This window comes from Akebia trifoliata, chromosome 9, assembly GCF_017979445.1.
Source record: "Akebia trifoliata isolate Shusen 1 chromosome 9, ASM1797944v1, whole genome shotgun sequence".
In the NCBI taxonomy this organism is placed as follows: Eukaryota; Viridiplantae; Streptophyta; class Magnoliopsida; order Ranunculales; family Lardizabalaceae; genus Akebia; species Akebia trifoliata.
In genome coordinates, this window is record NC_141383.1 from 690,981 (window position 1) to 713,393 (window position 22,413).

The following is a 22,413-nucleotide window of genomic DNA, read 5'->3' on the forward strand; positions in this document are numbered from 1 at the left end:
AAATTAATATAGTTCTTCTACTTTTTCAATAAGCTTTTGGTTATGTTAAGTTTCTATTTACATTATTTTCTTGATTTGGAAAATTCCTATTGGTCATAAAATCAAACCAAGTTATGTGATTAGTTCAGTAAAACTTACATTGCACATTCTGGATATTAACTACATTTTGTTTGTGGTGCCATTCATGATTTTTATTGTCCTTTTTGTTGCTATAACATCATTTATGGTGCAGCCGGAAGCTTAAAGAATGGCCTAAAGTATTAGGTTGATTTGAAGAAAATGATCCTCTTAGTATTGTTAATAGACCAGCACTACTACTTCTTCCTTGCTTCTAAATTGTTCCATTAGATGCATTTTGTGTCTGTGAATGTAATTGTTTTGCATTGCCTTTTTGTGCACATATGGTGAAAAATGCAACATAAGACTAGTCTTTAAAATCTCGGTTCAAGGCAATGTTTTGGTCAAGAAAAAAAAACCAAAACCGTCTCGACCGAAACATTTTGAAATGGCATGAAATTTTGAACCATGAATAGGACAGCTATCCAAGGCATTGGCAATGTTAACTTGTATATTAGATGATTTAATACCTTAGTTTCATTATGGTCTTCACTTGTGCAGTTGCTCAATGCATCTTTTGTTTGTAGTAGATTAATTTTCATTAAGAAAAAGATAACATTTCAATAAGGTGCACTTTCTTTTGTCAAGTTTAGATTGGTGCCAACATGCTTCATTTGGCAAGGATAGCAATGCTCAAGTCTAGTCGGCTAAGGAAGGTGGATATTTCTGAAGCACATGCTGAGCTTGATAAGGCAAAAATTCTTTTAGATAATGCAATAAGGTTTGTGTTATTTTGCTTGATGCATATTTTTATCTCAACATAAATACTAAGCTCCATGATTAAAATATGAAGTAATCTTTTGTTCTTTTGATCTATTAATCTGTCCCCAAAACTTTATTGTTTCATTATTCATATATGTTATTTGGTTGCCCTTTTTTTTTTCCTATTCTTTTGTTATTGCTAATTAGTTTTACTTTGAAGAGGCTTATCTAGATGGATATGCTTTGCTAATGAGAATTTGTTTACAGAACAGCTTTCATGCATCATTTTTTCAGTAAGATTTTTAGGATCAATTGTATGGGTTTCTTCTAGTTTCAGTCCAACAAATGGGCCATTGATTAGATGACCGGATCAATGAGACTACCTACCAATTGGAAAGACTGATAGTGTGACTCATAGTTTGCGTCTTATAGTGTTGAACTGAATTTTATGTTTAGCTTATGATGTATAGTGTTTGATACACATGTAGTACACCATTTCATGTCAAGGTTTAAGTGAACGGTATTTGTGACTTTAACTTAGTCTTGTATTATTAATATAAAAGGCTAGAGAAGAGAATCTGGGAATAGTGACATGGAGAGTAACTTCTTCTCTGATCTTTTTTCTCCATTTTTTTCATCTTCTTTTCTATCTCATATTCTGAATCAACAACAATGTTGGACTAGAGCAACAAATCTGATCCTGTTCTCACATTCCTTTTCTCATTCTAAGAAACCATATTTTTTTCCCAAAATTGTGCAACAACCATTATGGTTGGTGGTGTTTCAAGGAATGTAGTGTTGTGTTTTTCCTCTTTGGAATAGACAAAAAACAGAGGAATATGCAGATTGAGTTCGTGTTGCTTTAGGACAGCAATGAAGAAGGTTATCAGGGTGTGTAAGTTCAAGTATTTGATGTTTGGTGAGGTGTCACTTCTAAAGAATTGTAGAGGTGACGTGCTCACTTCATTTTTTCAGGTGTTAGTTCATATATGTATTGAGTTTCTGTTCAGGTGTTGCAGTCTTCATTTTTTTCTCTTTTTTTACTGGTTTAATTTCAATTGGTGCGAAAAGGGGGTCTAAGATTGATGGAATATATTTTGGTCTTCACATGACTAGCAGTAAATTGAATGAATCTAATTATCTTCCATGGTCCAAATCTATTTAAGGTTCCCTAGACAAAACTCAATGAAATTCAAATTACAATCAGTGGGTTCAAGATAATGCCCAGATTATTACTTGGTTGTGGAATAGCATGATCCCTCTATTAGTAGCAATGTAAATGTTCTTCAGTACAACAAATGAAATATGGGACCATTCGTGAGATGTATTCCGCTGATAAAAATATTTCTCGGATTTACCTGCTGTACCAAGATGTTTTACTCTCCAACAAGGTGATAGAAGCCTCAATGAGTACTATTCCACTCTTAAAGGAATGTGGGAGGAGCTAGTTTATAAGCCATTTACTTCTGTCATAGAGCTACAAAGAAAATATGAAGAGTTTCAGGTTGCTAAATTTCTTGTCCAAGCTGAAATCGGAGTATGAACCAGATGCTAGGCAGTAAGGAAATTCCTTCCTCAATGATGTCCTCGTGATATCAAGTTTCACTTTGTGGAAATTCTTCAAACAATGCCATGAGAGATAGATATGCATCGGAATCTTCAATTGGAAGAGAACGTGGTTCTCATGGTGGGCATCACAATTATGTTGATCGGTTCCACATATACCGAGAATCAGAACCTAAATAAAACCTCGGTTTCGGTTCCCGGGTATGAGATCATTGGAACCAGAACCAACCCTATGAATACCTGATACGCATCGGGTACACATTAAGATTAATAATTTTTTTTGAATTTAAGGGAAATATGAATATCCGATAAAATAGACAATTATTTTTTAGTGTGCAATCTAACGTGTAATTCCTCAATTGAGAGTTATCAACGATGAATTCTTCAAGCAAATCAAACTTTTGAGAATAAAATCTAAAAACTTATGGTATGGAGCATTTATTTATCATTGAAATTGAATAAGAATGTGAAAAATGAATGGATCTTCACGTAAAGAAAAGGTAAAAATTAAAAGCTTCACGTTCTCTTTATATTTTAATTTTTATTAAAGTGCATTTAGTGCAAGACATCTCTTGATTAGACTACTAATTTGATTATAAATAAAGTAAAGTTACTAGTCAGGTACCCGAAGGGGACCCTGTTAAGATGGCTACCCAAAACCGGATCCTCATGGGTCCATGATGGTAGACCAAAAAATGACTAATCGATTTTGGGTAATTGGGTACCCAATTATCCCTTATGTTGGATGTATTGTTGATTGAGATTCAGGGAGATGTTGAGGTGGAGACTGTGATACCAAGCACTCGTTGTGGTCTAATCAACCATACAACTGATACATGTTGGGATCTCCATCGAAACCTGTACGAGCTTACCGAGTGACTTACACAGAAGATTTTTATTTTTTATTTTTTATTAGTATCGGTAAGTCTGTTTTTAATGAAATTAGTAACTTGGTGCTGGCGGGAATCAAACTCAGGACCATGTTATCATCACCCAAAAACTTTACAAACAAAGCTAGCTGGCAAGTTCAGAAGATAGTAATTTTACTAATGATGTTTCCCGTACTCCATCCTCCAACAGTGATATTATGACTCACCCATGAAGAGTATTCAAATCTAGTCATAATCATCAACAATTTAGTGTTCCCTCTGCCTCTACAACTATGGTTACTTTTGCCAACATCGCTACTATATGTTTCTTGTCTTCCTCTATTCCTTGGGTTATTGATTTAGGAGCTTTTGAACTCATAACTGGAAATCAAAGTCTGTTCTCACTTTAACCATACTAAATCTTGTGCTGCTGTTACCTTAGCTGATGGTACTATGTCCAAAGTTTCTGGACTTGGTACAGTGTACCCACATTCAAATGTCTCTTCTGTCAGTATTATATGCTCCCAAATTTCCTTTTAGCCTTATGTCTACCAGTAAAATCATTAGTGCCCTAAACTGTTCATTAACTTTGGGCATAGACCCATAGCTCAGTTGGTTTGACACATTGCAAAAAAAAACTTTGAGGTCGTGGGTTCTAGTCCAGCTTACCCATCAAAGAAAAAAAAACTGCTCAGTAACTTTTTATCCTACTCACTGTGTTCTTCAGGATCTAAAGACAAAGAAGATTGGTATTGGTATTGGTCATGAATCTGGTGACTTGTACTATTTTGACAGTTGCTCCCAAGGGTGCTGTTCTCCAAACTAGTACATCTCCTTATCAATGCCACTGCCGATTAGGAGAATCACTATTGGCTTTTTCTTCATGTTCAAGATAAATGGAGAATTTGTTAATCATCTTTTGCTCCAGTTTGATCTAGCTAAAGTAATTAGAGGGTTCTTTTTTTTTTGGCAGTTTGAGATGTGTTGGATGTTACCTACTTTGGTCTTGAATCTCTTTTGAAGTTGCATTCTAGTGCCTCTTACAGACGGGCTGATTTTGACAATTTTTACCCATATCCATGTAATTAACCTTGGTATTAAAGCCACCATTTATCAGTGATCCAAGCTTAATAGAAATTAGGGGTAATCTAATGTATTGTTTGCTATTCTTTATTTTTTGCCTTCAACATGGTTGGGTTTCTAAAGATTTGTTTTTAGGAAACTTGCAAGAATCCAAGTTTGGTGGGGATAAGTCTGTAAGAGTTATTTTTTATTTTTTATTAAAGGTCCAAAGATTTTCTTGTATTGCTTCTCATTTTGCTAATATTAAGTAACACAAATTCTATTTTTATGATAGGATATCAAGGCAAGTTTTGAATAGTTCAGATAAAAAGAGAAGCAACTTGCAGAAAAATGGTGATCCTAAAATGATTGGAAAGGATGAGCATGAAGCACTTGTGATACTGGTCAGTTCCTTTTATTTATGAGCAATCGAATATCAAAAACGAATTATTCCATTATGGATGGTTAGTATTAGTCTAGAGGTTTTATGTAACAGTGTGGCTTCATTTCCATGATTTATCGGTGTCCTTACCTCAAGACCATACTATGAATTGTCTGTTGTTATGATGTAAATTTGCAACATTAGTGCAATTCTAGAGTTGTCTATTTTAGTTCTTCCTTCTCTACTTTTGAGTTGACATATAGAACTTGTACTGTGACCCCAAGAATATTTTCCAGATGTGAAAAAATCTTTTGGATGATTTCTCTTTTTTTATTATTGTTAATTTTTTTTCTTTGATGGCCTTCACTTTTAGCCTCAACACGGTCCCTAGCTTTCCTTCAAACAAGAACTCATTCCACCAAGTTTGAATCATCTCCCCAAACCCTTAATGCTCTAGGGACATATTTTCAAATCTAAAAGGCGTGGGCCAATTCCTCGGTGCTCCGGCAACCAAAGAAATAGGAGAATGATTAGACGCAGGATTCGGCCACTTTTCCTGAATAATCCTTCCAAAGTGTTCTTCTCACTCCACCGAAATGAGAAATCGGTCTAATATGATAAGATTTGGATCTCCTGATTGTTTGACCAAGTAAATCTTCCCCCACATAGTGGAAGATCAATCAACTCATTCCGATCAACAAAATCCGAGAACCTACGCATTTTTGGGGTGATTCTCGATCCTCCCCTCTTTTCGAATGAAAATCGGATAACATTGAAGTCACCCCCCAACACCCACAGTTTATCCCAATGCCCTTTGATATCTTCTAACTCTTCCCAGAAATGGCTTCGCTCTCTCTCTCTCTCTAATGTTGGGCCATAAATCCCTGAAAGACTCAGGTGAAATCCTCTCCAATCAACATGCATAAGATTGAGACCAAAAAGGCCTCGATAAGCTCGTCTTCCACCACTACTGACTTCCTATTCCACAATAGAATGATACCGCCCGAAGCCCCCCATGAAGGAAGCACGCACCACCCCACTGACCGAATCCCCCAAATCTCCCGAATCAATCTACCATCCATTTTATCTAGCTTGGATTCTTACAAGGCCACAATGTGAGGCTTTTGATGATAAAGAACAGCTTTGATAGCTGCTCTTTTCGTAGCCGCATTCAACCCCCTAACATTCCAAGAGAAAATTCTAATCGACATTTAAACCTGCTAAGTGCCTTCTGGCCCTCTTCCGTTTTGTATCTGCTAGCGGAAAATCCTCCACAGATCTCTTCAATTGAATAATTTCCTTCTTCAGTCTTTTATTCCTCTCCTTGGCCATATTGCCGCAACCCAAAAGCTGTCTCGAAATCTTTAACCTTGAGAATTCATATTGAAAACGATCTCTAGGCGACATCCCCACTCCCCCATGATCTGAGGGGACCCTCCCCGAAAGTGGCCACTGCCCCACCACCTTCTGCATGCAAAACTCCACTCCTTTACTAGTTTTCAGGGCCACGTTAACCAATGATTGAGACATTTTACCTTCGTTTCTGACTGACATACCCACTTTCAGTCCGGATTCCAGCATATTAGCTAATATCTGTTCTGTCATAATCCCTAAGTTAGTGTGGTAGTCTTTACTTCCAATACCCAATCTATCTGGCGACGTTGACTTTGTAGAATCTGCAGAGGGACTACCTTTTCCTTGCAAAAACCGCGCAGAATCCATATCGTTATCAACCTCCATTAAGAGTCCTATATCCCCTCTTACCTGATAATCTTGCCATGTATCTTGTTGGCCAACTATAGCTTTGTCTCTCTCACTTGTTATTAGTTTGCTCGTCACGCGCATTGTCCCATTGATGCCACCCAACTGTGCCGATGAAATGCACAACCCTAGAACCCACGAGTCTCCTGTACCCGCGAAGAAATCGAAAAAGAAAGTCCCCTCTACCCCTATGCCCAACCCCATCTCCCATCCTTCGTTCTGCCCTTGTATTGCCCATGCTAAGAATAAAAGGAAGGCAGAATACACATCGGACGAACCACCCTCTGTTGGTCATTGAACATGCACCCCTCCAGGTAACCATCTTCAACCGCTGAAGCAGACCAGACTTCCCTCTGAACATTCCTTCCTGAAGCTTCAACGACAGTTGCAACCTGCCCAAACCCACTTAACTCCTTCCCAGATTGTCCTTGCTCCTTCGCCACTTAACTCCCACTTTACGAGTCAGCTTTTTCCTTGATTTAATGGGTATCCATTCACAATACGGTGTCAATGTAGTAGAAGATTATTCCCATGAAGCCACATTTTCATCAAGTTACCCTAGTGATTTATATGAGTGCAAAATGCCAATTTTGCTGTTTTCATTATTGTCAAGCATCTACTTTTTATAATCAGTATGTTATAAATGGTCTTGAGCTTATTTGACGAATGTCCAAACTACCTTAACTAAATATTTGGTAAGAACTAGACACTTCAAACCAATAGAAGAGTACTTTTTTTCAAAAATGCATTGTCCATATACACCATTATATATCTGTCTGACATATGTAATGCCATAAATGCTGAACCAAACATGCGGTGATATATGATGTTATTTTGTAATATTGTGCCTTTCAATTTGAAATTGGTGTATTTGTCTTCATGCCTGCAGTTGCAATCACTTGACGCTCTTGGGCTTTTAGAAATCACTAAGCAAGAACTTGTAGAACCGAGGGTCAGTATTTATGACTGAAGATCTACGTACTCAGTTCTTCATGGAAGACTTTGAGATTTAATTAGTGGCTTATTTTGTTTCAAGTTGCATGCCAGTCCTTTTGAGCCTCTATAACAACTCAAGAAGTCTTCAAAAGTTAATCTTATTTCTTACCATGGTATGTTGTTCTTAGAGTTAAGAAGCCAATAGGGCTTGCCAGTTGACCCCCTTCACTTCTTTGACATTCTATTGTACAATTATCATTATTACCAGAAACAGTCTAGAAGACATTTTATATAAATATTTCAAATCAAATTTAAACCTAGTAAGTATTATTAGAATTAACTGACTTGCAAATGGTAATCATCATAGTGAGTTAAATTCATTGTGTGGTTGGATCATCCAACATCACATCTATATGGGCCCCCCCACAAGCAGGAGTTCTAATAGAGTATAAGAACATAAAGTATAGTAAAGATTGACTCATGTTCTGGTTTTTTTTTGGTTTAGGTGGGACTTAGAACCCGTTTGGATACACTTAAAAAGTAACTTTACTTTTGAAAGTTGAAAAGTTAAAAAAACTTGTTTGAGTTAATTTTAAAATCTAAACTTCTTTAAAAATAAAAGGAAACTGCTTTCTATTTTCTAAAAGCTACTTTCTCCCGGAGCTACTTTGTTCTACAGTTACTTTCTAATTTGTATCCAATTCCAAAAAAGGTCTTAGCATGTAAGGGGGAGAGTTTGGTGTGGTTTTCGTCTATTTTTTTCTTTTTATCTCTACTTATCTATTCCTTTAGTTCTGTATTAGGTAGGTATGCTCAACCCCCAATCTCTTTTCTTTGATTTTCTAATAAGAATTTTGTATCTATCCAAAAAAACAAAAAAGAAAAGACTAGATCCTTTATCTCTACAATCAACAGAGGCATGCACATGAATGCATTGGGGACAAGTACACATTCACAAACGGGCATGTGCAAGTCCAAAGAATATTTGAAGTTGCAAAAAAAGCCACATTAAATTGCAGTGATTTATTCCTATTGGCTAATTAAGTTGATGTTTCTCTGATAATACAGGATGATTGTCAACCTCTAGATGAGGCTGAGCGTGCATATCGCCAGTGCATTATTGCTTTCAAAGAGGTATCTACTAAAAGATTCTTGAAACTGTATCTAAACTTGATTATGTTGATTTTGCATCCAATCCATTTTGATATTTGGAATAATAAGGCATGGGTTGAGCTGTAGTGAAAGGTAGTAGTGTTGACCTGGCCAATAGAAACCAACTTACAAGTTTGCTACCGACCAATAGATAATCTCTTAAGTACCTTTTATGGGATTTACGTTCCTTTGGCTTTTTAAGGAGAGGATCATACCTCAAGATAAAATTTCTTTTGCATTATTTTATGGTATTTTAGCAGACTTACTCGATTGAAAATATTAGGGGAAACCCATTTCCAGATTCCCCCTGGACTCAAGAGTGGAGGCCCTCTTGAGGTAGCTTCTTTGGACAAAACTTTAAAATAAGTCTTGATAGACCAACAAAAAAAAAAAAAACAAAAACTCAACTGACGTGGCATGTTCACCGAACCATAGATTTTTCCTTGAGATACACAAGGAAAATATATGGTTGAAGTATATTTGAATTTTTTATTTTTTATTTTTATTTTTTAAATTTTTTTTTTTTGAGTCAGTTTATCATCGTTCTTAAAATAACCACCTTAGCCATTTGAGGCAATCATTCAAACTAGATGCATTGTATGTCGATAGGATGAAGAATATACAAACTAACCTTTCATAAAATTGAAAAGTTTATAGAGATTTTTTTTTTTGTTTTTTGTTTTTCTGCTTCGCTTGGAATATATTGGGTCTTTCCTAAGGCTATGGTTCATATCTTCTCTTATTGGCCTAGTGACATGTTTTATATTAAAGTTAATGCTCTTAAGAAACATCCATGCATGCTATGCATGCCATGCAGCTAGAAGAATGTCTATAGCAAGGTAGCAACATCGGGATTTCTTCGAGGAGAAATCTGGGGAAAAAGTCGTGGACTGGAAACTACTTAGTCAAGCAACCTAAAAGTTTTCAAGGGAACTAAAACTCTCTTAAGGAAGAATGTTAAATCAATTAAGTCATAGTCAGCATATAGACTATCAAACAACAACATTACTAACATTTACTTTTAAGGTTCTCCTATATAGTTAAATTTTGGAGTCCAACCATACGAAGAATAGAAAACTAAGTGGATTCTTCGACTAGAATGTTTAGCCAAGTAAAATTTGCTCTAGTAATATGATGATGCCCCTTAGAATTTTTTCATTAATGTCCTCTCTGATTTTGGTTAGAATGTGATGTTTTGCTGAAGTCTCTTGTTTATTATCAGAAGGAAGATAAAATAATCTTCAACAATGAATATATATATTAGTGAAATAGAGCAATTCATTTCTACTTGTTTTATAATCCCTGCACAGGTAGCTCAATCTGAAAATTTATGGGCGATCTCTAATTCTCACGAAGTTAAAACAGAGTATCTGACATGTTTAAGGGCGATCTTGAATTTAAGGCATCTATTAGGCCTTATAAGTGAGACCAGCACCACCGACAAGACACAAGTGTCAAGGAAATCTACTCTGCAAAAGCTGAAAGAGGAGATCAAGCGAGTTGAGGCTGAACTCTTGCCTCAGAGAAGGCGTAGAAACTAATGTATGATATTATAGTTTAAAGATGATCAATAAAGATCTCTTGGGGTATCGGGTACCACCATCACAAGTTTAACAAAAGTGGATTTAAACATGTATGTTGGTTCAAAAGCACTACGAAGAAATCAGTTTTATGATTTTATCTGTTTTTCAAAATTTGAAATTTTGATGTTGAGTGAAATAGAGAATAGGTGCATTCATGGGTTAGTCCCCCCACACCCCAAGCATTTTATGTAAGAAACGACATTTTAAACCACATCGTGACTCAAAAATCTGCTGAGTCAAACGACTCAATTGAATTTTGGATACTAAAATTTGTTCGAGGATTAGAAACCCGACTGTTTTATGCATGTATGTACAATATATTTTCAGAAATTTAATATATATATTTATTCGACTCCTCCGAGTTGATTCATGGTCGAATTTAAGTTCTAAATGAATAGATGAGATTATTGGTGATCATGGATATAATTACATCAGTTATTGAAGTTCAAATTTTAGGAAATTGTAGCTGGGATTGTCATTGCTGGCTTCAAACCCATGTCCATACAATAGACAATCGTCTGGACTTGCCATGTTGACAAGTGTCATTCTCCATGTCATCCCCATGCAATGCTCATAATTCTTCTTGCCATGTTGAAAAAAAACAAAACTTAAGCGGCCAAATTTTCAAACCAGCATCCAAACAAATGATCGTGATCGTAGGATGCTTACAGATCCAACGGTGGATGTCTTTTAAAACAGTCACTTAAGTCACGTTTCTTTTAAGTTTTTTCTATTTGCAACTTCCTCCCCGCACATATCTTAAAAAAAATTGAACATCTTAGAATATCCGACTCCTGTGCGGGGAGGTAGTTGCAAATAGAGAAAATTTAAAAGAAACGTGATTTAAGTGACTGTTTTAAACGAGATCCACCGTTGGATCTGTGGGCATCCAACGATCACGATCATTTGTATGGGTATTGGTTTAAATGGGAAATGTTCAGCAACAAACATTTTGGCAAAACATTTTTCAAAACATGGGTCAGAGGTTTTGGAATGGGCTGATTTTTGGTGAGGATGATCTCTACGGTGAGGAGATCATCATCACCAAAAATCAGCCCATTCCAAAACTTCTAACCCCATCAAAAATGGTTTACAAAAAATGGACGGTCCACGATTTTTCAACTTGTAAACTGGGGCTAAAAGTTTTGGAATGGGCTGATTTTTGGTGAGGATGATCTCCTCACCGTAGAGATCATCCTCTCCAAAAATCAGCCCTTTCCAAAACCTCTAACCCATGTTTTGAAAAATGTTTTGCCAAAATGTTTGTCAAAATGTTTGTTGCTGAACATAATATATATGTCTACACACACCTACAAATGTAAGTTGGATTTGGAGTAGCTTTTAAAGTGTAAGTTGGATTTGGAGTTTGACTTTCGTCGAGTAAGTGTAAGTTGGATTTGGAGTTGAGTGGAGTATAAATATGTCTCAGTGGCTCAACTCATCTCTCAACTTATATCTCTTACCTTAATTGTCATTTGAGATAGAGAAGGAGAGTAGTAAGCTGTTTGTGTCCAACAATGTCAGACTACATATTTTCAGACAATGACTACAAATTCTCACCTACGGATGCAAATTTATTGGGCAAACTCAAAGCTAGGGAAAACAAAGATGAGCTTGGATCAAAACCCATTAAGGATTGCGACATCTACAACTTTGAACCATGGAATCTCCCAGGTATGTGTGTGTTTATGTATGTATGTATGTAACTTTTTCTTCTCATTCTTTTTATTACAATGCTTTAATAGACTAATTTTTTTATGGCTTTTTTTTAGGGCTTGTGGAGACAGAAAAGATTATAGAACTGTATTGCTACGTTCGAAGAAAAAAGAAGACAGCGACCTCAGCCCATCGAACTGTGGCAGGAAGAGGTCGATGGATTACTCATGGTAATCGTAAGGAAATTACGGATAAAGGTGAGGTGATTGGACACAGGCAAGCGCTAATATTCAAGCAGGGCATGGAACAGAACACTGAATGGATAATGCACGAATATACCTCACCCCCAATTTATAACAACCAGAACCAGGTTGGTGTTTTTTTTTTTTGTTTTTTTTTATTCTTGTTATCTTGTACTTTATAGAACTCGAAACATTTATTTTTGGTTTGTTGACATTTCTTTTTTTCTTCTATATTGTAGAAGCAATTTCAAGAAATGGTGTTGTGTAGAATTATGAATAGTGGTCGTGCAAAGAATAAAGCGGTCAACAGTAATGGATCGGTTATGACCTCTGATTCGGTAGAAACGTGGGAACCGAGTTTCGAAAGCCGGGAGACGTTTGTAAACGATGTATCAGCTGGGGAACACAGCGAGGACTGGATTCATGACTGGATTCGTCAACTATCATCTGTTGGAGGAACATTTTGATCTGATTGTCAAGAATGAAGTATTTGTTGGGATCAAAAAGAATATTAATAAATAAAATGTTGCTTGCTTTATGATTTAGTTATGGTATCAGAGTTTCAACTTTTTTGATTTCTCTCTCAAAATCCATCGTTTTGAACTTGAATTTTTTTCCCTATTAGCATTTGTATTCCATCATGATCCTTTGTTGCTACATGCCAATCAACCAATATCCCTCATGTAGAGAAAATTGGCTATAGCCACTTAGGATCCCATCTTGACTAGCACTTTGGGAGAAACTAGATGTTGCCAATGTTTAGGGTAATTGGCTATTCGGGTCCCCTTTGGTTAAATAATGTCATGAATTTTGTTGGTGGTACGCTAGTTGCAGAGAAGTGATTGTTCTTGATTAGTTCCATGAACGTAGGCGCACTATCGAGCCATGTAAAATTAGAACCTGTACTTCAAACCTATGTTTCAGTGTACCAAAATTAACAATTAGTTTTTCATGGAAATAACACGTCCTAGAATTTGCAGGCTACAAAGAAGAAACAAACCAAGAAAATTCTGGCAACCTTGCAAGTTTCAATATGAAACCCACACTACTTCTATGCAATAAAAAAATGTAAAATGGTCTAGACACTCTGAAAATAAAAAAAACACACAATAATACACGTAAAATGATAGAACATGTCTCATAACGCTCACTCATTCCATCTACTTGAGACTTTGCAACTTCTCATTAATTCTCAAGAATACCATAGAATTGTGAGACCTATCTCTAATAATTACATCGATAAAATCATCTCCTATTTCTGTAGGGCAACATGATTCAGCAAAGCTTCCTTCTGACTGATAATTGATATAACCTGCCAAACTACACTACAAACCATTGGATTGGATGATGAATAGCAAAGTTTCCAAGGAGTCAGCCTTCCATTTCCTTCATCCAAATTATGACACAATGATAAGTCCTTCACCTTAGCTCAGTTCCAACTAAGTTTGCCAGGAAAGCTTATGACAAAAATTGGTCAATCCGACTAACTATTCACAAAAATGTGCGTAACATAGGTAGATATATGTTTATAGCATGAAATAGATTTACCACCAATTTCCCCATTAATGTACTTTTGAAAGATGAAGACAACAGGGAGACGCCATTAACAACATCTGAAATTCATTTGAAGTCACCAGAAACTGAATAAATCATTTTTCATAACCTAGAAAATACACTCCTTTGATGGTAAGGCCCAACATGGCAAAGTAAAGTAGATGGATAGGTCACAGCCCCAACAAAATCTGAAGTAACGAAGAAAAAGATGCCCTGATGAATTATAAAAATGAAATAAAAAATGGACCCTCTTACTCACACAAGGTGGTTTTTGCAGAAACACCTCCAAATCTTCTAATGAAATCAGAAAGGTTCATTTGTTTGAATTCGATTGGAAGAGATCCAAGTTCAAAAAATTCACTGGAAATTTGTCCAAAAATCACCAGATGAAGTTTGTTCATGGCAGGAGATCAGAGTTTACAAATATTTAATACTTCAATTGGTGTTTTCTGCATCTACATTTATTTCTTGATCTGTGAGGAGAAAGAAATATAGTTTTCAAGAACTCACACAGATTCTCGCAAATAAGAACTCTTACCTTTCGATCACGAACAGTCTTCAATGAACTTTCCATATTTTGCTCAAGATCGCGCAGTTCGTGGATGGTCAAATCGATCAGATCTTCCCCAATCCTCTGCCTATCAAATTAACTCATCAATACTACAAAAACCCTGCTTTGTGTAACCTCATCAAGACTACAGAAACCCTAATTAAAACCATCAAAACTTTTTATAAAAAAAAAACCCAAATTTATCTTTTCTTATACTATTTGTTAAAAAAGCCTTCGGATTACCTAATTTCTCTCCGGAGTTTATTATTAATCTCCTTTTGCTTGTTCAAGCTATCTTGCAAATCCACAGATAAACTCATTCTGCCATATATGAAATTAATTTTTTTTACCAACAAGGAAAAAAACTAAGTTACATTTAAAAATATCCTTCCCAAAAATGTAATGTAATAGTAAAATATTAAAGGGGGTATTTTAATAATTTCAAAAATTATTTTCTATTTGGTAAAAAAATTTTGAAAATGACACCTTGCCTACTCTGTAGGTATATTCATAATAAATTGACCCCCAAAGTAGCATATCAAAATTATTAGAAATTCAATGATTTTTATTTTTATTTTTTATTATTGATGATTTCTCTTTAAATTTGATATCCATGTATTTTTTGGTTATGACTTTCCTTTTTGTTTGGTATTTTAGAAGTAATTCCAAGAATGGGTGTTATGTAGAATTAGAATGAGTGAGCATTCAAAATGTTCTGAAGAGATGGAAAATGATAGAGGCAATTCGACGAAGCAAACAAATTTGAGCAACCAAAAGAACAACAACATCATCATACTGATTATCAAGGATACATCGAATCAAGCCTAACCTATGGATTATTTTGACGATGAAGAAGAATGTTTGAATCCGGAACTCATATCAATCTTGCAAAACAGTAATTATTATAACTTTTCGGGGCAAGGCAAATCTATTACACTAGACCACCTTATTGGGTCAATTCTCAATTTCTGATCCGACAAATATTTGGTTTATATTTGTTTGCATGTTATTTTGGTCTCAGTCAACATTTCTCACTTTGTAATTAATAAGTTTGGATTCAGTAATCATTAGGCAGGGCTTAATTTGGCTAAATATATTCTAGAAAATTTCATAAAAAATTTGGAAATTTTTTTAAAAATATGCAAAATGATGTTTTTAAATTTCTTATCAAAATCCATCATCTTCAACCTCCTTAAAAAATGGTATCTTGTTCTTGAGATTTGAGTGTGAAAGAAAATAAATTTTTTGAGTGAGGGGAATAAAAATGTAACCATATTTGATTATTCATAATTATTTATTGGGACTATAAATCCATCTCCAACCGTGTCGATGAATTGGATCAAAACCAAAATCTGATCCATTTGTGATCTAATAACTTGAGTCCATGACTCTAGGTCAAGGATTTGGATTCCAATAAGGGTCCAAACCGACTACAATCCACTAGGGACCCTACCAATTTGGGTTCTGATTAGGGCCTTGAAGTAAGCCAAGTGGATTGACTCTATTGAATTTTAAGTTGACTCTGTATGTATACAGGTAGGTATGCAACTTGGTCCGGTTTAAACTGATAATCTAACTAAATTGATAGTTTTAGGGTGGTTTGGAACAAGTTGCAGTTCGGTTTGGGGTTAGAAAATGGAAAACCGATCAATTTCGTTTGGTTCTTGGATCAACCTTGTACAGAATCGAATCAAACTGAGAATCGAATCCTTATGCAATATATATATATAATAATTATTATGAATTATTTTAGGAATTAGAACATAGATTAATGATCTTTTATGGATAAGCTAATGACTTTTTATGGATAGAATAGTAATTTATTGTATGAAATTTTATGTTTATTATACATTTGTTTGTTTCGTTCATTAAAAAAAATTTCTTACAATTTATAGAATATTGCAACCCATGTACCAAAAATCATAGAGTTTGATAACTTGTATTTACTAGATCTAAGCTCTTGAAAAAAAAAAATTAAATCCAATGATTAGAAATTATTCTTAAAACAATGCTATAATGAATGGATGCACATCTGGGATACTGTTCTTGACCCATAATTTAAGATGGAGTTATAAATTGAGTTCCAAGATGGAGTTATGTTAGAAATTTGGGCTTGGTGGAGCAGTGTAGTGGGCCATTGGGTTACTACATGTGCCAGTCATTTCTGGCTTATTACATGTGGGTCCCATGCATTTGATATACACCCTCCGAAAGCAAAATGTGGAATATAACTACGAGTCATAAATGAAGTTGATTGATTGCTTGCATCACAAAGGAATCTTGAAGGAGAAAAAAAAAAAAGTAAAAAGAAGCAAATCTTAAGACCACGCATTAGGAAGCAAAGGTCTCATATAAATTCCTAAACCCAAAACATAAATCTAGCATATATATATATAGGGTAGCGTTCAAGGGCAAACTTTTTAGCAAACTTTTTGGCAAAACATTTTTCAAAACATGGGTTAGAGGTTTTGGAATGGGCTGATTTTTGGTGAGGATGATCTCTACAGTGAGGAGATCATCCTCACCAAAAATCAGCGCATTCCAAAACTTCTAACCCCATCAAAAACAGTTTACAAAAAATTGACGGTCCACGATTTTTCAGCTTGTAAACATGGGTTAGAAGTTTTGGAATGAGCTGAGTTTTGGTGAGGATGATCTCCTCACCGTAGAGATCATCCTCACCAAAAATCAGCTCATTCCAAAACCTCTAACTCATGTTTTGAAAAATGTTTTGCCAAAAAGTTTGCCAAAAAGTTGGCCATTGAACGCCCCCCATATATATATATATATATATATGGGAAATGTTCAGCACCCTAAGTTTTACCACACACTTTAACAAACGTTTTTTGTCCTACATGGGTTAGAAGTTTTGGAATGGGCTGATTTTTGGTGAGGATGATCTCTATGATTAGAAGATCATCCTCCCCAAAAATCAGCCCATTCCGAAATGTTTAGCCCCATGTTTACACGTTGAAAAATCGTGGACCGTCCATTTTTTGTAAATCAATTTTGATGGGGTTAGAAGTTTTGGAATGAGCTGATTTTTGGTGAGGATGATCTCCTCACCATAGAGATCATCCTCACCAAAAATCAGCTCATTCCGAAACTTCTAACCCATGTAAGACAAAACGCGTTTGTTAAAGTGTGTGGTAAAACTAAGGGTGGCGAACGGGACCCTATATATATATATATATATATATATATATATATATATATATATATATATATATATATATATATATATATATATATATATTAGGAAGTGATGGTCTCATATAAATTCCTAAACCCCCTAAACCCAAAATATAAATCTAGCATATATATATATATATAGTGGACCTTGTACGTGCAGGCTATATGATCCAAAATTCAAATAGAAAAATGATGAATGAAATAATGTGTTTAATAAGGTAAGGACATTCATGAATTAGACAATCTTGATTTTAATTTAAGTAAGCAATATTGGATTTGGAGATTAAATCTAATACCCTCTTTATTTTTTATCATTATCTTCACAAATACTTAAGTGTAGAGCTACTTATTTTTAAAAGTATGACGATCATATGATCTCTTATGAATCCCATCAATTTAAATAAAAAGGAAATAGATGTAGTATGGACAATTATAACTTTTCAATCCAACTCCTCTAATAAGAGAGGTATTTTGTTGCTTTATCAGTTTGAGAGAGAAATGGAAAGCCAAAGGTGAAAGGGTGCAGTTTTGAAGACGATCCGATAGTGCAATGTAGTAGGTTGACGTGTAATAGGGAGTCTTTTAAAGAGTCTTGTAGATTTATTAATTACTTTCAGTGATTGTTTGCTCACAGACTAGCACCGTGTAAAGTAATAAGAAGGAAATTTCTCTCTCCATCCCACACATCTACAGCCCAAAAATCTTTATTTTTAAATTTCAAATCTTTAAAAAGTATAGTGGGATCCACATATTGGCAATCGAACATCACAACCTTCCAAATTTTATGAAAAACTTCATGGTAAAAAAAATGAAAAAAAAAAACAAGTTTTTTCGAGCTTGATGGAGTTGAAAATAGACACAGTAAAAAATAACTTAAATTTTTTTTTTTTTTTTTTAATTCATCATCTACGACACTTTTGTAGTTGATCATATTTTTGAATGTGACAAGATGATCTTATTAGAAAATTTTGGTTTCTTACCATGGGCAGGAGAGAGGAAATTTTTCTTATTATTTTTTATATCATCAATGTCATATGTCAAAATGGTGTTGGTCTGAAGCAAACACTCACTCACTTACTTTATGTGGTATAGAATGATGAATTCCTAATTTTTTTTTGTTACAATGTTGTTGGTTGGAATGTAAAAAAAGATTTAATAGTTGTTAAAATATAATTTTTAATTAATTTTTTTTTTAAAAAAACATCTGTTTTGTTTTGAAGATGCTTGATTAAGAATCACAAAAGATTTTTTAATATAATAATTGGTGTAAATTTATCTTTTAATTAATTATTTAATATTTAAAAAGAAAACGTAATAATTGTTAAAATTAAATTTTAAAAAAACCACATCCATATCTTCAATTTCCTTACTTTTAACAATATTAATATTTAAAATATTTGAAAATATAAAATTTATTAAAATTTAATATTTAATTAATTTTTTAAAAGAAAATCACATCCATAACAACATTAATATTTAAAAATATTTATTAATATAATATTTGTTAAAATTTTAATTTTTAATTATTAAAAATATTATTACTTTTTTATGTACATAAGAAAATAGAAGGTTAAATGATCAACTTCACTTTGTAGAAGTAATTACACAGTATCTAAACTTAATAAAAAAGTTTGTATTGTGATTCATCAAAAAAGATTTATAGGCATGAGATTACTTTCCAACAAAAACAGAATGTCTTGAGGGTCCACTCCCAAAAACAGATTCAATCAAATGATTTTCTTATTCAAGAAATAGAGAGTACCTGGTTCAAAGGAGCAACTTGTTGACGTCTTCGATTAATCCAAAGTAACAGTTTTTTGACGCCTTGCAATAATCCAAAGATATATGAGAAAAAAAGATTTTCGAATATAATGGTTTTTGGGTAAGATTTGTCAGAGGGAGTGGAGAACAAGAAACATGGTCAAATATAGAGAAGAGTCGTGAAAATTATTGCCAATATTGATATGTTAACAAAAAATATTTACAAAAATAAAAAATATTTAAACAACACCAAAGATGAAAATGTCATTTCGCTTTAAATAGGCATATCTGGTTGAAAGTCAAAATCACAACAAATTTTTTATAATTTAATTTATAATACTATTTGTTATAAAAATATTTAAATAAAATAAAATAAAATAATTTTTTTTATTAATATAATAATTATTAAAATTTAATATTTATTTACATTTTTAAAGAAAAATCACGTCTATATCTTATATTATCAAATTTTTAGCAACATTACTATTTAAAAATATTTGTTAATATTTAATTATTAAAATTTTAATTTTTTATTAATTTTTTATAAATAGAAATTGAAAAAAGTGTTAATATAATAATTGTTAAAAATATAATTTTTAATTAATTATTTAAAAAGAAATAGTAAGAAAAATTTTTATATAGTTTTAAAAAGATTGTTTTGCTTTGAAAAGGCCTTGAAACTTGGAATCACAAATTTTTTTTAATACATATTAATTTTAATTATTTATAATTAATCTTTTAAAATAAAATCATTTGGATATCTTCAATTTTTGTTAATATAATAATTATTAAAATTTTAAATTTTAATTCATTTTTTAAAAGAAAATCAAGTCCATATTTTTATTTTTCTTACTTTTAGCAACAGTAATTTCTTAATTTTTTTAATATAATAATTGTTAAAATTTAAATTTTAAAAGAAAATCTATCCATATCTTTATTTTTTTTAGTAACATTAATATTTCAAAATATTTGTTAATTTAATAATTATTAAAATTTAATATTTAATTAATTTTTTAAAGGAAAATCACGTTCATATGTTCAATTTCCTTATTTTTAGCAGCATTAATATTTCAAAATATTTGTTAATTTAATAATTTTTAAAATTTAATATGTAATTAATTTTTTAAAGGAAAATCTCTTCCATATCTTAAATTTTCTTATTTTTAGCAACATTAATATTTCAAAATATTTGTTAATATAATAATTGTTAAAATTTAATATTTAATTAATTTTTTAAAGGAAAACTACGTCCATATCTTCAATTTCCTTATTTTTAGCAGTACTAATATTTTAAAATATTTGTTAATTTAATAATTGTTAAAATTTAATATTTAATTAATTTTTTAAAGAAAAATCTCGTTTATATCTTCAATTTTCTTATTTTTAGCAACATTAATATTTAAAAATATTTATTAAAATAATAATTGTTAAAATTTAATTTTTTAAAAGAAAATTACCATTATATCTTAATTTTTCTTACTTTTACGAACATTAATATTTAAAAATATTTGTTAATATAGTAATTATTAAAATTAAAATTTAATTAAAGTTTTAAAAGAAAATCGTGTTTATATTTTTAATTTTTTTTAGCAATGTTAAAATTTAAAAATATTTGTTAATAATTTAATTTTTAATTATTTTTTTAAAAATATAAAATGTAAAAAAAAGTGTAAATATAATAATTGTTAAAATATAATTTTTAATTAAGAAAAGAAATAGTAAGAAAATTATTCTTTAATATAATAATTGTTATAATAATATTTTTTAATTAAATTAAAAATTAATTGTTACTATAAATTATATTTTAACAAGTATTTAAAAATATTTTTTAATATTTAATTTTTAATAATTTATTTTTTGATTATTTTTTAAAATAAAAATTATAAAAAAAGTCTAAATATAATAATTGTTAAAAATTAATTCATTATTTAAGAAGAAATGCTTTGAAAATTACCTACAACGTTTTGAAGAGAAGTGTCTACTTAAATTCGGCATAAAAAATCATTTTTAATATAAAAATTGTTAGAAAAATATTTTTTAATTAATTAAAAAAAAAAAATGTAAGAAAATTAATTTATTTTTTAAGAGGTAGAGGATATATATAAAATAAGTAAAAGTTAGAGTGCCAATAACAGCTCTTCAAAAAAACAGCGAAAGTCAAGTTCAATGGACATACAATCGGATGCCACCATTATGGTTTGGACTTTTGAGTATAAGCTTTGTAATATGACTTTAAGTTAGTGTTAGATTGGAAATATCTCTTGAAGTAGTGATGCAAAACGCTGATGTAAAATTTTCAAGTGCTTAGGTTTGGATTTGAAATATTAAAAAATTTCATATCTATAAAAAGGGAGGCTTGATCCTCAAGATTTATTTATTCTTCTTCCCTTAGTTTCCATTGGAAAGAAAGAGAAAATGTCGCCCTACAAATTCTCACCTAGTGATGTCAACTTATTCCACTATCTCAAAGCTAAGATAAATGGGGAAAATTTTGAATCAAACCCCATTAAGGACTGTCACGTCTACGGTCTGAACCATGGAAGCGCCCAGGTACATATGCATTTTATGTGAATACGTATATTTCTATTTTATTACTATTTTTCTTCTTCTTCTGTCTTACAAATTTTAAATGACATGTTGAGTAACTTGATTTGTATAATGGAAGAAGATGTAAGAGGTCACACCATTGTAAAATAGTAGAATTATTATTGTTTTTAATGGATTGAGGGTCTACTTTAACCCCGATCTTATTACCTTTCAATTAAAGAATGAAATCTATAATGAATTACTTTTATGATTTTTTTTAGGACTTGAACATGTGAGAGACAATAACACAAAACAATATTACTTTGCTCATAGAGAAAGTTCTACGCCAAATTCTTTTAAACAGAAACGAATTATAAAAGGAAAAATAGGTGTGTGGAGAACTAATTGTGGAAATAAGAAAATTTTAAATCAAGAAAAAAGGTGTATTGGATACAAGCAAGGGCTAGTGTTCGTGTCCAATAAGATAACCCAATGAATCATCCAGGAGTACACACTTCACCAAAATAATAAGGTTGTTTTAATTATTTTGTAATTTAAATTACAATAGGGGTCATTAAATTACTCTGGTTAAATCAAAGAGGTTTAAAAGTAAATTTAATATTTTTTCTATACAAGTTATAGTCATTTTTATCAACAACTTATCTACAAATTAAGTCGTATATATAGATTGATTATTCTATAAATATTTTCAAAATATATTTTGATGCATAATTTTATAAAGCCTAATTTACAATATTGTCCGTTGACATTTATGAAATTCCTGTTCCAGCACACAATTCAT

At 32.2% G+C, this 22,413-nt stretch overlaps 3 protein-coding genes across 9 annotated transcripts in view; 2 read left to right on the forward strand and 1 right to left on the reverse strand.

Annotated features, from left to right (window-relative positions):
* The window catches only part of LOC147393968 (uncharacterized), a 38,471-nt gene extending 28,230 nt beyond the window's left edge, over window positions 1–10,241 (forward strand). Inside the window, exons 3-7 of the mRNA XM_086453931.1 lie at window positions 711–838; window positions 4,612–4,720; window positions 7,349–7,411; window positions 8,464–8,529; window positions 9,858–10,241. Coding sequence (XP_086310057.1) covers window positions 723–838; window positions 4,612–4,720; window positions 7,349–7,411; window positions 8,464–8,529; window positions 9,858–10,088 — 585 coding nt within the window. The 5' untranslated portion in view covers window positions 711–722 and the 3' untranslated portion in view covers window positions 10,089–10,241. The remainder of the gene's footprint in view (window positions 1–710; window positions 839–4,611; window positions 4,721–7,348; window positions 7,412–8,463; window positions 8,530–9,857) is intronic.
* Window positions 10,242–11,647: 1,406 nt separating this feature from the next.
* On the forward strand, window positions 11,648–12,495 carry LOC147393970 (NAC domain-containing protein 89-like). Its single transcript, XM_086454514.1, has 3 exons — window positions 11,648–11,804; window positions 11,903–12,156; window positions 12,268–12,495. Exons 1-3 carry the CDS (start codon window positions 11,648–11,650, stop codon window positions 12,493–12,495), a joined length of 639 nt encoding a protein of 212 aa, XP_086310640.1.
* Window positions 12,496–12,502: 7 nt separating this feature from the next.
* Window positions 12,503–22,413, reverse strand: part of LOC147393971 (agamous-like MADS-box protein AP3) — a 66,239-nt gene continuing 56,328 nt past the window's right edge. Inside the window, exons 3-4 of one of the 7 annotated variants that reach the window (XM_086453938.1) lie at window positions 14,121–14,220; window positions 12,503–12,941 (exon numbers count right to left, since the gene is read on the reverse strand). In XM_086453938.1, the coding sequence (XP_086310064.1) occupies window positions 14,164–14,220 (57 nt within the window). In that variant the 3' untranslated portion in view covers window positions 12,503–12,941; window positions 14,121–14,163. Of the gene's footprint in view, window positions 12,942–13,036; window positions 14,221–14,375; window positions 14,502–14,961; window positions 15,066–22,413 lie in introns of those variants that run through there. The other 6 variants (XR_015181449.1, XR_015181448.1, XM_086453937.1 and 3 more) reach the window with 6 other exon arrangements.

What these genes read in the sequence shown, in the direction of transcription:
- LOC147393970 (XM_086454514.1), top strand. Translation starts at nt 11,648, where the DNA reads ATGTCAGACTACATATTTTCAGACAATGACTACAAATTCTCACCTACG. An exon ending in TGAACCATGGAATCTCCCAG is followed by an intron (nt 11,805 to 11,902) that starts GTATGTGTGTGT and finishes GCTTTTTTTTAG; the next exon opens with GGCTTGTGGAGACAGAAAAG. An exon ending in TTTATAACAACCAGAACCAG is followed by an intron (nt 12,157 to 12,267) that starts GTTGGTGTTTTT and finishes TCTATATTGTAG; the next exon opens with AAGCAATTTCAAGAAATGGT.